At 46.2% G+C, this 12,630-nt stretch overlaps 1 protein-coding gene across 1 annotated transcript in view; it reads left to right on the top strand.

The window, feature by feature from the left end:
* The window catches only part of rap1gap2b (RAP1 GTPase activating protein 2b), a 91,605-nt gene that overhangs the window by 51,659 nt on the left and 27,316 nt on the right, over positions 1-12,630 (top strand). Inside the window, exons 4-12 of the mRNA XM_084178487.1 lie at positions 900-935; positions 1,915-1,947; positions 2,039-2,266; positions 6,342-6,445; positions 9,937-10,015; positions 10,206-10,259; positions 10,351-10,434; positions 10,540-10,640; positions 11,816-11,945. Coding sequence (XP_084034613.1) covers positions 900-935; positions 1,915-1,947; positions 2,039-2,266; positions 6,342-6,445; positions 9,937-10,015; positions 10,206-10,259; positions 10,351-10,434; positions 10,540-10,640; positions 11,816-11,945 — 849 coding nt within the window. The remainder of the gene's footprint in view (positions 1-899; positions 936-1,914; positions 1,948-2,038; positions 2,267-6,341; positions 6,446-9,936; positions 10,016-10,205; positions 10,260-10,350; positions 10,435-10,539; positions 10,641-11,815; positions 11,946-12,630) is intronic.

Genomic DNA, 12,630 nt, shown 5'->3' with positions numbered 1-12,630 from the left:
TGTAATTAGCCCACCCAACTACCTCATCCCCATATTGTTATTTATTTTGCTCATTTGTACCCCAGTATCTCTATTTGCACATCATCTTCTGCACATCTATCATTCCAGTGTTAATACTAATATTGTAATTATTTTGCACTATGGCCTATTTATTGCCTTACCTCCAAAACGTACTACATTTGCACACACTGTATATATATTTTCTATTGTGTTAATGACTGTATTTGTTTTATCCCATGTGTAACTCTGTGTTGTTGTTTTTATCGCACTGCTTTGCTTTATCTTGGCCAGGTCACAGTTGTAAATGAGAACTTGTTCTCAACTGGCTTACCTGGTTAAATAAAGGTGGAAAAAATACAAAACACTTTTTGGAATATTCTATGAGGGGTGTTGACGTATTACATTGAGAGTGAGATGCTATGCTAGCCTCATGAATACGCATAGATCATCTTGAATTTCAACAGGGACAACTCCGATATAAAGTGTTTTTTCTCACCTGCATCACACTTATATAAGTACACTCGTAACAACCTAATCATTACCAAACGTCTGCTCGATCAAATAAGCCTCACGTGTCAAAATAACAACATCTTGACTAAATTCAACACTCTCTCATTGCCCCCCATACAAAAACTCCTCACTTGGCAGTCTACCAAGTTATTTTCACTTGGAAAGATTTTGCAATGAGTAAAACCTCTCACTCCGCCTCTTCCTCTCCGCTGCAGCTCAGTCAGGACCAGGAAGTGATGTGAGAGAAGGCGATGTCAGAGAAATGGCCCAAAAAATGATTTTTAAAAAGAGTGAGAAAGAAGTTACTGAGACTGTGCATCTCTCTCTCTCTCTCTCTCTCTCTCTCTCTCTCTCTCTCTCTCTCTCTCTCTCTCTTTCTCTCTCTCCAGTCTGCCCATTTCTTTGACATGATGGAGAAAATGGAGGTAAGCATGGAACTCCTGTCGTCTGTGTCTGTCTGATTAATAACCCAGAATCCTCCAGGTGACAACCGAACTGATGATAAGGTCATGGGTCAAAGGTTACCATGAGGTCATCAGGGGGTTCATGACCTTGGACACTTCCCAGAATGCATTGAGTCAGTCATTATATATAGCAACAAGGTTTCAGAACCACTCATTCTACACTCTTACTACTATGCTTTTAATATTCTCTTATTTGTGCTTTCTAACTCCTACAACCCTTATTCTCATAAATTACAACTCCAAACATCTCACCCTCATAAATATCCAACATCCTTTCCCTAAACCTCTATCCCTTACATCCTAACCCCCTGCCTCCAAATCCCACCATACCCACCTACCCAACCCCCCAACCCTCTGCCTCTGACCTCTAACATCTACCCCATACATTGCACGTATAACCCCTAACCCCCCTAAGCAGGTACCAGAGGTAGCAGAGAAAACAGTGGCTGGTCCTCAGAGACTGAAGGTGTGGACAGCATGTCTGTCTGTCCTCATATCCATCCGTTCACTGAATATACTGTATATAGTGGAAATATACCCATAGTCATTCATACCCTCTTTATTTACAAACTCATGTTCTGTGTTGTCATGAATTCATTTCGGCAGTCTTTATCTCATTCACCCCTGATTTGACAAGTCAAGTGAAATTCATTTGCGCTTTTAGTTCAGACAGTAATGCATGTGAGTTTGCTTGTCTTTGTGGTGTAAAAACATAAAGCACTAATTTATTCATACTACATTTTTACAAGAGAAAGACAAAAAACACCTCATGGTCATATTTATTTTGTGTCGAGCTCGTCTTGTCCTTTGTGTTAGCTGCTTTTCAAATCTTTGTACAGAGTACTGTGTGTGTGTGTGTGTGTGTGTGTGTGTGTGTGTGTGTGTGTGTGTGTGTGTGTGTTGTATGTAGAGCAGAACCTGATTCCACTCTCTCTTACAGGATGACTACATCCCATACCCCAGGATAGAGGAGGTACGTCAGCAAACTGATAACATGCAGACACACTGACACACTGACACACACACACACACACACACACAAATTGTTGTTTGTCCCTCCCCAGGTGCTGGAAAGGGGTGGTCCGTACCCCCAGGTGATCCTGCCGGAGTTTGGGGGATACTGGATCGAGGACCCTGACGCCCTCGTCCCCCCAACCCCTTCTCTGTGTGACAGGGGGGACGACGGAGGGGGAGGAGAAGGGGAAGAGGGGGACGCTGCCCAAGTGGGTTATGGGTACCGGCTGGAGAGTAACGACGCAGCACGTGCCTACAGGAAGCACTTCCTGGGCAAGGTCAGTGCCATGGCAACACATCACATTACCTTTTTCTCTGACCTGTAACATGTCAATAATTGAAATACTGTGCTGCCTAAAGTGCATCTCGAATCGCACCCTATGCCCTATATGCATTCAGAAAGTTTTCACACCACTTGACTTTTTCCACATTTTGTTGTGTTACAAAGTGAGATTAAAATTGATTTAATTGTCATTTTTTGTCAACGATCTACACAAAAGCCTGTAATGTTGGAAGTGGAATAGAAATTCTAACATTTGTAAAAAAAAAAAAAAAAAAATGATTATCTTGATTAGATATTTATTCAACCACTGAGTCAATAGAATCACCTTTCACACCTGGACTGTGCAGCATTTGGCCTTTATTCTTTTCAACATTCTTCAAGCTTGGTTGTTGATAATTGCTAGACAACCATTTTCTTGCCATAGATTTTCATGCAGATTTAAGTCAAAACTCTAACTCGGCCACTCACTTTATTCTGGGTAAGCAACTCCAGTGTAGATTTGGCCTTGCGTTTTAGGTTATAGTCCTGCTGAAAGGTAAATTCATCTCCCAGTGTCTGGTGGAAAGCAGACTGAACAAGGTTTTCCATCGTTTTGACTGTGCTTAGCTCAATTCAGTTTATTTTTCATCCTTAAAAACTCCCCAGTCCTTAACGATTACAAGCATACCCATAACATGATGCAGCCACCACTATGCTTGAAAATATGGACAGTGGTACTCAGTAATGTGTTGTATTGGATTTGCCCCAAACATAACACTTTGTATTCAGGACAAAAAGTGAATTGCTTTGCCACATTTTATGCAGTATTACTTTAGTGCCTTGTTGCAAACAGGATGCATGTTTTGGAATATTTGTATTATGTACAGGCTTCCTTCTTTTCAGTCTGTCAAGTAGGTTAGTATTGTGGAGTAACTACAATGTTGTTGATCCATCCTCAGTTTTCTCCTATCACTGCCATTAAACTCTGTAACTGTTTTAATGTCCCCATTGGCCTCATGGTGAAATCACTGAGTGGTTTCCTTCCTCTCCAACAACTGAGTTAGGAAGGACGCCTGTTTTTTTGTAGTGACTGGATGTATTGATACACCATCCAAAGTGTAATTAATAACTTCACCATACTTAAAGGGATATTCAATGTCTGCTTTTTCTTATTTTTACCCATCTACAAATAGGTGCCCTTCTTTGTGAGGCATTGGAAAACCTCCCTAGTATTTGTGGTTGAATCTGTGTTTGAAATTCACTGCTCGGCTGAGGGACCTTACAGATAATTGTATGTGTGGGGTACAGAGATGAGATAGTCATTACAAAATCATGTTAAACACTATTACGGCACACAGAGTGAGTCCATGCAACTTATTATTGTCACGATCGTCTTGAAGCGAAGTAGACCAATGCGCAGCGTGTTGAGCGAACATGATACTTTATTATATTAAAGCACAAAACCAAAACAATAAACGACTCGTGAAGTCCACGGTGACAAAGACCGACAAGGAACAAAAACCCACAAACACAAAGTGAAACACAGACAGTTAAATATGGCTCCCAATCAGAGACAACCAGCACACAGCTGACACTCGTTGCCTCTGATTGGGAGTCACTCAGTCAAACATAGAAAATGACGAACTAGAAACACCCAACATAGAAACAGAACACATAGAATGAACACACCCTGGCTCAACATATAGAGTCCCAGAGCCAGGGTGTGACAGTACCCCCCCCTAAAGGCGCGAACTGCGACCGCGCCTAAATACGAGCAAAACAGGGGAGGGCTGGGTGGGCATTCCTCCTCGGTGGCGGCTCCGGCTCCGGGCTTGCCCACCACCCTCCAACAAACCCCTCATAGCGCCCCTGGTCCGGTCTGGCCCCGCTGGCTGGAGCTGGACTGGACGTAGCAGGAGCGGTAGGCTTCAGCTCCTTAGTGGAGCAGTTGAGCGGTACCTGAATTGGCACCGATGACCCAGGCACGGGTTGTGCCGGACTGACGACTCGCACCCCTGGCTTGGTGCGAGTGGCAGGAACGAGCCGGGCCGGGCTGGCGACGCGCACCGTAGACTTGGTGCGAGTGGCAGGAACAGGCCGGACCGGGCTGGCGACGCGCACCGTAGACTTGGTGCGTGGAGCAGGGACAGGCCGGGCCGGGCTGGCGACGCACCCCGTAGGCTTGGTGCGTGGAGCAGGGACAGGCCGGGCTGGGCTGGCGACGCACACCGTAGGCTCGGTGCGTGGAGCAGGAACAGGCCGGACTGGGCTGGCGATGCACACCGTAGGCTTGGTACGTGGAGCAGGGACATGCCGGGCCGGGCTGGCGACGCACCCCGTAGGCTTGGTGCGTGGAGCAGGGACAGGCCGGACCGGGCTGGCGACGCACACCGTAGGCTTGGTGCGTGGAGCAGGAACAGGCCGGGCTGGGCTGGCGACGCACACCGTAGGCTTGGTGCGTGGAGCAGGGACAGGCCGGGCCGGGCTGGCGACGCACCCCGTAGGCTTGGTGCGTGGAGCAGGGACAGGCCGGGCTGGGCTGGCGACGCACACCGTAGGCTTGGTGCGTGGAGCAGGGACAGGCCGGACTGGGCTGGCGACGCACACCGTAGGCTTGGTGCGAGTGGCAGGAACAGGCCGGGCCGGGCTGGCAACGCACCCCGTAGCCTTGGTGCGTGGAGCAGGGACAGGCCGGGCTGGGCTGGCGACGCACACCGTAGGCTTGGTGCGTGGAGCAGCAACTGGCCGGACTGGGCTGGCGACGCACACCGTAGGCTTGGTGCGAGTGGCAGGAACAGGTCGGGCCGGGCTGGCGACGCACACCGTAGGCTTGGTGCGAGGGGCAGGAACATGCCGGGCTGGGCTGGCGGCGTGCACCTTACACTTAGTACGGGAAGCAGGAACGGGCCGGACCGGACTGGTGACGCACACCACTTGCTTGGTGTGAGGAGCGGGACTGGGTTTCGTCATAACCCCCCGCTCCCTCAGCTGCCTACCGAGTTCCTCTCGCCGTGCCTCATTTCTCACCCTTTCCCTTATCGCCTCCAAATGCTCCATCCTCTGCAACACTACCTCCTGCTCCCTCGTCGTCCCTGCCGTGTGCCCCCCCCTAAAATTTTTTTGGGGTTGCCTCTCGCCTGTCCGACGTTGACCCTGCTGACGCCGCTGCTCCTCTCTCCGTCGCCTCTCCACCGTCTCACTCCATGGCCGGCGATCCATCCCGGCCAGGATCTCCTCCCAGGTCCAGGACCCTTTCCCGTCTAATATCTCCTCCCATGACCAGGCTGCCTGCTCCTGGACACGCTGCTTGGTCCTGGATTTGTGGGTTTTTCTGTCACGATCGTCTTGAAGCGAAGTAGACCAATGCGCAGCGTGTTGAGCGAACATGATACTTTATTATATTAAAGCACAAAACCAAAACAATAAACGACTCGTGAAGTCCACGGTGACAAAGACCGACAAGGAACAAAAACCCACAAACACAAAGTGAAACACTGACAGTTAAATATGGCTCCCAATCAGAGACAACCAGCACACAGCTGACACTCGTTGCCTCTGATTGGGAGTCACTCAGTCAAACATAGAAAATGACGAACTAGAAACACCCAACATAGAAACAGAACACATAGAATGATCACACCCTGGCTCAACATATAGAGTCCCAGAGCCAGGGTGTGACAATTATGTGACTTGTTAAGCAAATATTTACTCCTAAACTTATTTAGGCTTGCCATAACAAAGTGGTTGAATACTTATTGACTCAAGACAATTATGAAAAACATAATTCCACTTTGACATTATAGGGTACTGTGTGTAGGCCAGTGACAACAAATGTAAATGTAATCCATTTAAAATTCTGGCTGTAACACAACAAAATGTGTGAATACTTTCTGAAGGCACTGTAGTGCCCTACTTTTGACCAGAGCCCTATGGGTCTTATACTTTCTGGCAATGTATCACATTTTGACCATTCTGTCTGACTTTGTAGAGTATAAACACTTTCACTGTCCTATTCTTTCAGTGTTACATACTTTTTTTGATTGTCTGTCTGTCTCCTATAAACGCTGTCCTATTCCCTCTCTATGTGATAGGAGCACTTGAATTTTTACTGCGTGGCCAGTAGTCATGGCAACCTCATTATGTCTGTGAAACACGAGGAAGTGAAGGGTCAGGAGTATCTACACGTCATCCTCAGGTAAGAACACAACACACCTTAACACACCTGACCACTCCTTAACACAACTGACCATTACACACCGTTTGTGACTGCCCACACTTAACATGAGTAAGAAATACATACACAAGTTTTAAAAAATAAAATAAAAATATTTATATATTTGTCACATGCGCCAAAACGACAGGTGTAGACCTTACTGTGAAATGCTTACTTACAAGCCCTTAACCAACAATGCAGTTTTAAGAAAAATATATACTAAATAAATTAAAGTAAAAAAATAAAAGAGCAACAATAAAATAACAATAACGAGGCTATATACAGGGGGTACCGGTACCGAGTCAATGGGCGGGGGTACAGGTTAGTCAAGGTAATTGAGGTAATATGTACATGCAGGTAGGGGTAAAGTGACTATGCATAGATAATAAACAGCGAGTAGCAGCAGCATAAAAAAAGGGGGGGAAGGGAGGAGCAATGCAAATAGTCCGGGTAGCCATTTGATTAGCTGTTCAGCAGTCGTATGGCTTGGGGATAGAAACTGTTAAGAAGCCTTTTGGATCTAGACTTGGCACTCCGGTACCGCTTGCCGTGCGGTAGCAGAGAGAACAGTCTATGACTAAGGTGGCTGGAGTCTTTTCGCAATTTATAGGGCTTTCCTCTGACACCGCCTGGTATAGAGGTGCTGGATGGCAGGAAGCTTGGCCTCAGTGATGCTTGGCCTCTGTAGCGCCTTGCGGTCGGAGGCCAAGCAGTTGCCATACCAGGCGGTGATGCAACCAGTCAGAATGCTCTCGATGGTGCAGCTGTAGAACCTTTTGAGAATCTGAGGACTCATGCCAAATCTTTTCAGTCTCCTGAGGGCAAATAGGTGTTGTCATGCCCTCTTCACGACTGGTGTGTTTGGACCATGATAGTTTGTTGGTGATGTGGACACCAAGGAACTTGAAGCTCTCAACCTGCTTCACTACAGCCCCGTCGATGAGAATGGGGGCGTGCTTGGTCCTCCTTTTCCTGTAGTCCATGATCATCTCCTTTGTCTTGATCACGTTGAGGGAGAGGTTGTTGTCCTGGCACCACACTGCCAGGTCTCTGACCTCCTCCCTACAGGCTGTCTCATCGTTGTTGGTGATCAGGCCTACCACCGGTTTCGTCTGCAAACTTAATGATGGTGTTGGAGTCGTGCTTAGCTACGCAGTCATGGGTGAACATGGAGTACAGGAGGGGACTAAGCACGCAACCCTGAGAGGCCCCCTTGTTGAGGATGAGCGTGGCGGATGTGTTGTTGCCTACCCTTACCACCTGGTGGCGGCCCGTCAGGAAGTCCAGGATCCAGTTGCAGAGGGAGGTGTTTAGTCCCAGGGTCCTTAGCTTAGTGATGAGCTTTGAGGGCACTATGGTGTTTAACACTGAGCTGTAGTCAATGAACAGCATTCTCACGTAGGTGTTCCTTTTGTCCAGGTGGGAAAGGGCAGTGTTGAGTGCAATAGAGATTGCATCGTCTGTGGATCTGTTGGGGCGGTATGCAAATTGGAGTGGTCTAGGGTTTCTGGGATGATGGTGTTGATGTGAGCCATGACCAGCCTTTCAAAGCACTTCATGGCTACAGATGTGAGTGCTACGGGTTGGTAGTCATTTAGGCAGGTTACGTTGGTGTTCTTGGGCACAGGGACTATGGTGGTCTGCTTGAAACATGTAGGTATTACAGACTCGGCCAGGGACAGGTTGAAAATGTCAATGAAGACACTTGTCACTTGGTCAGTGCACGCTCAGAGTACACGTCCTGGTAATCTATCTGGCCCTGCGGCCTTGTGAATGTTGACCTGTTTAAAGGTCTTACTCACATCAGCTACGGCGAACGTGATCACACAGTCGTCCGGAACAGCGGGTGCGCTCATGTATGCTTCAGTGTTGCTTGCCTCGAAGTCGCATAGAAGTCATTTAGCTCGTCTGGTAGGCTTGTGTCACTGGGCAGCTCGCGGCTGGGCTTCCCTTTGTAGTCCATAATAGTTTGCAAGCCCTGCCACATCGACGAGCGTCGGAGCCGGTATAGTAGGATTCAATCTTAGTCCTGTATTGATGCTTTGCCTGTTTGATGGTTTGTCTGAGGGCATAGCGGGATTTCTTATTATTTCCGGGTTAGAGTCCCGCTCCTTGAATGTGGCAGCTCTACCCTTTAGCTCAGTGAGGATGTTGCATGTAATCCATGGCTTCTGGTTGGGGTATGTAGTACGTACGGTCACCGTGGGGACAACGTCATCGATGCACTTATTGATGAAGCCGGTGACTGATGTGGTATACTTCTCAATGCCATTGGATGAGTCCCGGAACATATTCCAGTCTGTGCTAGCAAAACAGTCCTGTAGCTTAGCATCTGCGTCATCTGACCACTTCCGTATTGAGCGAGTCACTGGTACTTCCTGCTTTAGTTTTTGCTTGTAAGCAGGAATCAGGAGGATAGAATTATGGTCGGATTTGCCAAATGGAGGGCGAGAGAGAGCTTTGTACGCATCTCTGTGTGTGTAGTAAAGGCTGTCTAGAGGTTTTTTTCCTCTGGTTACACATGTAACATGCTGGTAGAAATGAGGTAAAACGGATTTACGTTTCCCTGCATTAATGTCCCCGGCCACTAGGAGTGCCACCTCTGGAATAGCATTTTCTTGTTTGCTTATGGCTTTATACAGCTCGTTGAGTGCGGTATTAGTGCCAGCATCGGTTTTGTGGTGGTAAATAGACAGCTACGAAAAATATACATGAAAACTCTCTTGGTAAATAGTGTGGTCTACAGCTTATGAGATACTCTACCACAGGCGAGCAAAACCTTGAGACTTCCTTAATATTTGATTTCGCGCACCAGCTGTTATTGTCAAATAGACACAGACCGCCACCCCTTGTCTTACCGGAGGCATCTGTTCTGTCTTGCCGATGCATGGAAATACCAGCCAACTGTATATTATCCATGTCGTTGTTCAGCCACGACTCAGTGAAACATAAGCTATAAAAAAATCGTATGTCCCGTAGTTAGGATAGTCTTGAAATGAGCTCATCCAGTTTATTCTCCAATGATTGCACGTTGGCCAATAGGACGGATGGTAGAGGCGGGTTACCCACTTGGATCTGCGTCCCCTGTATCGGCGTCTTTTCTTAATGCGAATGACGGGGATTTGGGCCTGGTCTTGTATCTGGAGTAAATCATTCGCGTCCGACTCTTTAAAGAAAAAATCTTTGTCCAGTTCGAGGTGAGTAATTGCTGTTCTGATATCCAGAAGCTCTTTTCAGTCATAAGAGACAGTGGCAGAAACATCATGTACAAAATAAGTTATAATCAACGTGAAAAAACACACAAAATAGTACAATTGGTTAGGAACCCGTAAAACGGCACCATCTCCTCCAGCGCCATTATCAGAGTATTTGAGATCATTTTGATCTCTAACACTGTCATTTTCATCTCTCTCTCTCTCTCTCTCTCTCTCTCTCTCTCTCTCTCTCTCTCTCTCTCTCTCTCTCTCTGTCAGGTCAAGGATGAAGACAATGTATGATAGGATCTCTCTAGCAGAACTTCCTGAGCTGCCTAGTGTCCCTCACCTAGCCAAGGTAACCAAACCACTACACAGTTACTACAGAAACCACAGGGGACCACCATATTTTTGGAGGATTTGGCAAACTATGAATATTGTTGAATTATCTCGGTTCATTGAGATAAGATCTAGCTATGTACAGTGTACATACCTTCCTAACTATATGTTGTGTGCTTCGGTGTGTTCATAACTTGTTGTGTGTTCAGCTGCTGTGTGAGGATGCTGTTGGTCTCCGGTTCAGTCCAGTTCTGTATCCCAAGGTGAGCTCAACTTCAGATACACACAAATACACGCAGTGTATCACATCATGACCAATAACTGCTATAAGTGATTACTCTGTGTATTTACCAGGCCTCCCAGCTTATAGTAAGCTATGATGAACATGAGGTGAACACCACCTTCAAGTTTGGGGTCATCTACCAGAGGTTTGGACAGGTGAGTTTTGCTCTGTGTGTGTATTGGAGTTTAGCTATGCTGTTTGGGTTTTAATAAAAAAAACAATCTCACACTATTTTCTCTTTCTCAATGTCTGTCTGTCAGGTTTCGGAGGAGGAGTTGTTTAGAAACAGTGAGGAGACGCCAGCCTTCACTGAGTTCCTCAGTTTACTGGGAGAGACTGTAGACCTACAGGACTTTAAAGGGTAAGAGAGAGAGGGACGGGGTGTTAAAAACAGACAGAGAGAGAGAGAGACAGAGAGGGTTATAGAACCCATTGCCCTTTATGGTTTTGAGGTCTGGGGTCCGCTCACCAAGAATTTGAATTCACAAAATGGGACAAACACCTAATTGAGACTGCATGCAGAATTCTGCAAAAATATCCTCTGTGTACAATGAAATACACCAAATAATGCATGCAGAGCAGAATTAGGCCGATACCCACAAATGATCAAAATCCAGAAAAGAGCCGTTCAATTCTACAACCACCAAAAAGGTAGTGATCCCCAAACCTTCCATAACAAAGCCATCACCCACAGAGAGATTAACTTGGATAATAGTCTCCTAAGCAAGCTGGTCCTGGGGCTCTGTTCACAAACACAAACAGACCCCACAGAGCCCCAGGACAACAACAACAACAAAATTAGACCCAACCAAATAATAGAGAAAGGCCGCCGTAGGCAGACCTGGCTCTCAAGAGAAGACAGGCTATGTGCACACTGCCCACAAAATGAGGTGGAAACTGAGCTGCACTTCCTAACCTCCTGCCAAATGTATGACCATATTAGAGACACATACTTCCCTCAGATTACAGAGACCCACAAAGAATTCGAATAAACAAACCCAATTTTGATAAACTCCCATATCTTTTGGGTGAAAAACCACAGTGTGCCATCACAGCAGCAAGATTTGTGACCTGTTGCCACAAGAAAAGGGCAACCAGTGAAGAACAAACACCATTGTAAATACAACCCATATTTATATTGATTTATTTTCCCTTTTGTACTTTAACTATTTGCACATCATTACAACACTGTATATAAACATCATATGACATTTGAAATGTCTTTATTTTTTTTTTACTTTTGTAAGTGTAACGTTTACTGTTCATTTTTATTGTTCACTTTTATTTATCTACTTCACTTGCTTTGGCAATGTTAGCATATGTTTCCCATGCCAAAAAAGCCCTTAAATTGAATTGAATTGAATTGAGAGACAGAGATATATATATATATATATAATAGGAAAGAGGGGTGGGGGAGAGACTGAGGAAGAAAGAGAGAGAGAATGGGGGTTGACGGTGAGAGGTAAAGAAATGAGAGGTTAAGAATAACACAGGCTCTAATCCTAAACCCTGTTCCTCCTCTCCCTGTCCCTGTAGCTTCCGTGGTGGTCTGGATGTATGTCATGGTCAGACAGGTTCACAGTCAGTCTACACAGACTACAGAGAACAGGAGATCATGTTCCACATCTCTACCAAACTGCCCTACACAGAGGGAGACACGCAACAGGTACACACACACACACACCTAAAATCCTACACGTAACAGCACACACCTTTCTGAAAGCGTATGGTTACTTGCATAACCCCGGTTCTCTGATAAAATGAGTGAGATGTACACATGTGGGGGTTCGCTAGGACTGCCTACTCCCTCTGTAAAAAAGGCAGGCCTTTTCAACCTGATTGGCAGCCCTGTCAGTCACCATTCACACCCCTGTTCATCCAACCAATCAGGGCGCTTGAATGCGCTGCAGGACTCCGGCTCCCCTCACCTCTAGTTAGTGCATATTTTGCCATGGCAAGAGAAGCAAATAGTTGTGTTGCTGACAGACTTTCACATGTTGTTCCTAACTGAAATGTTGTGCATCCATTGATATGTAAGTGTTGAGAATTGTGTATATTGTGTTGTGCAACGCCTGTCCTGTGCAAGACTAGGCCTACTTGTCAGGTTTAAGAGTTTGAGTGAAGTTTGTTATGGTTAGCTTGTAGCTAATGCTAGTGTTTGTACATGCATGCATTTGTATTGCCATTTCATTAGGCTACTGCATTTCTACATGTGTATTAAGTGTTTCCAGTTCAAGTGTCAATAACACATGCTACCACTACTGTTATTAGCAGGCTGCCATCACATACAGTTGAAGTCGGAAGTTTACATACACCTTAGCCAAATACATTTAAACTCAGTTTTTCACAAT

This window comes from Coregonus lavaretus (genome assembly GCF_964263955.1).
Source record: "Coregonus lavaretus genome assembly, chromosome: 15".
NCBI classification, from domain to species: Eukaryota; Metazoa; Chordata; class Actinopteri; order Salmoniformes; family Salmonidae; genus Coregonus; species Coregonus lavaretus.
Note: the sequence above shows the minus strand (reverse complement) of the source record. Positions and strands in the feature narration are given on the sequence as shown.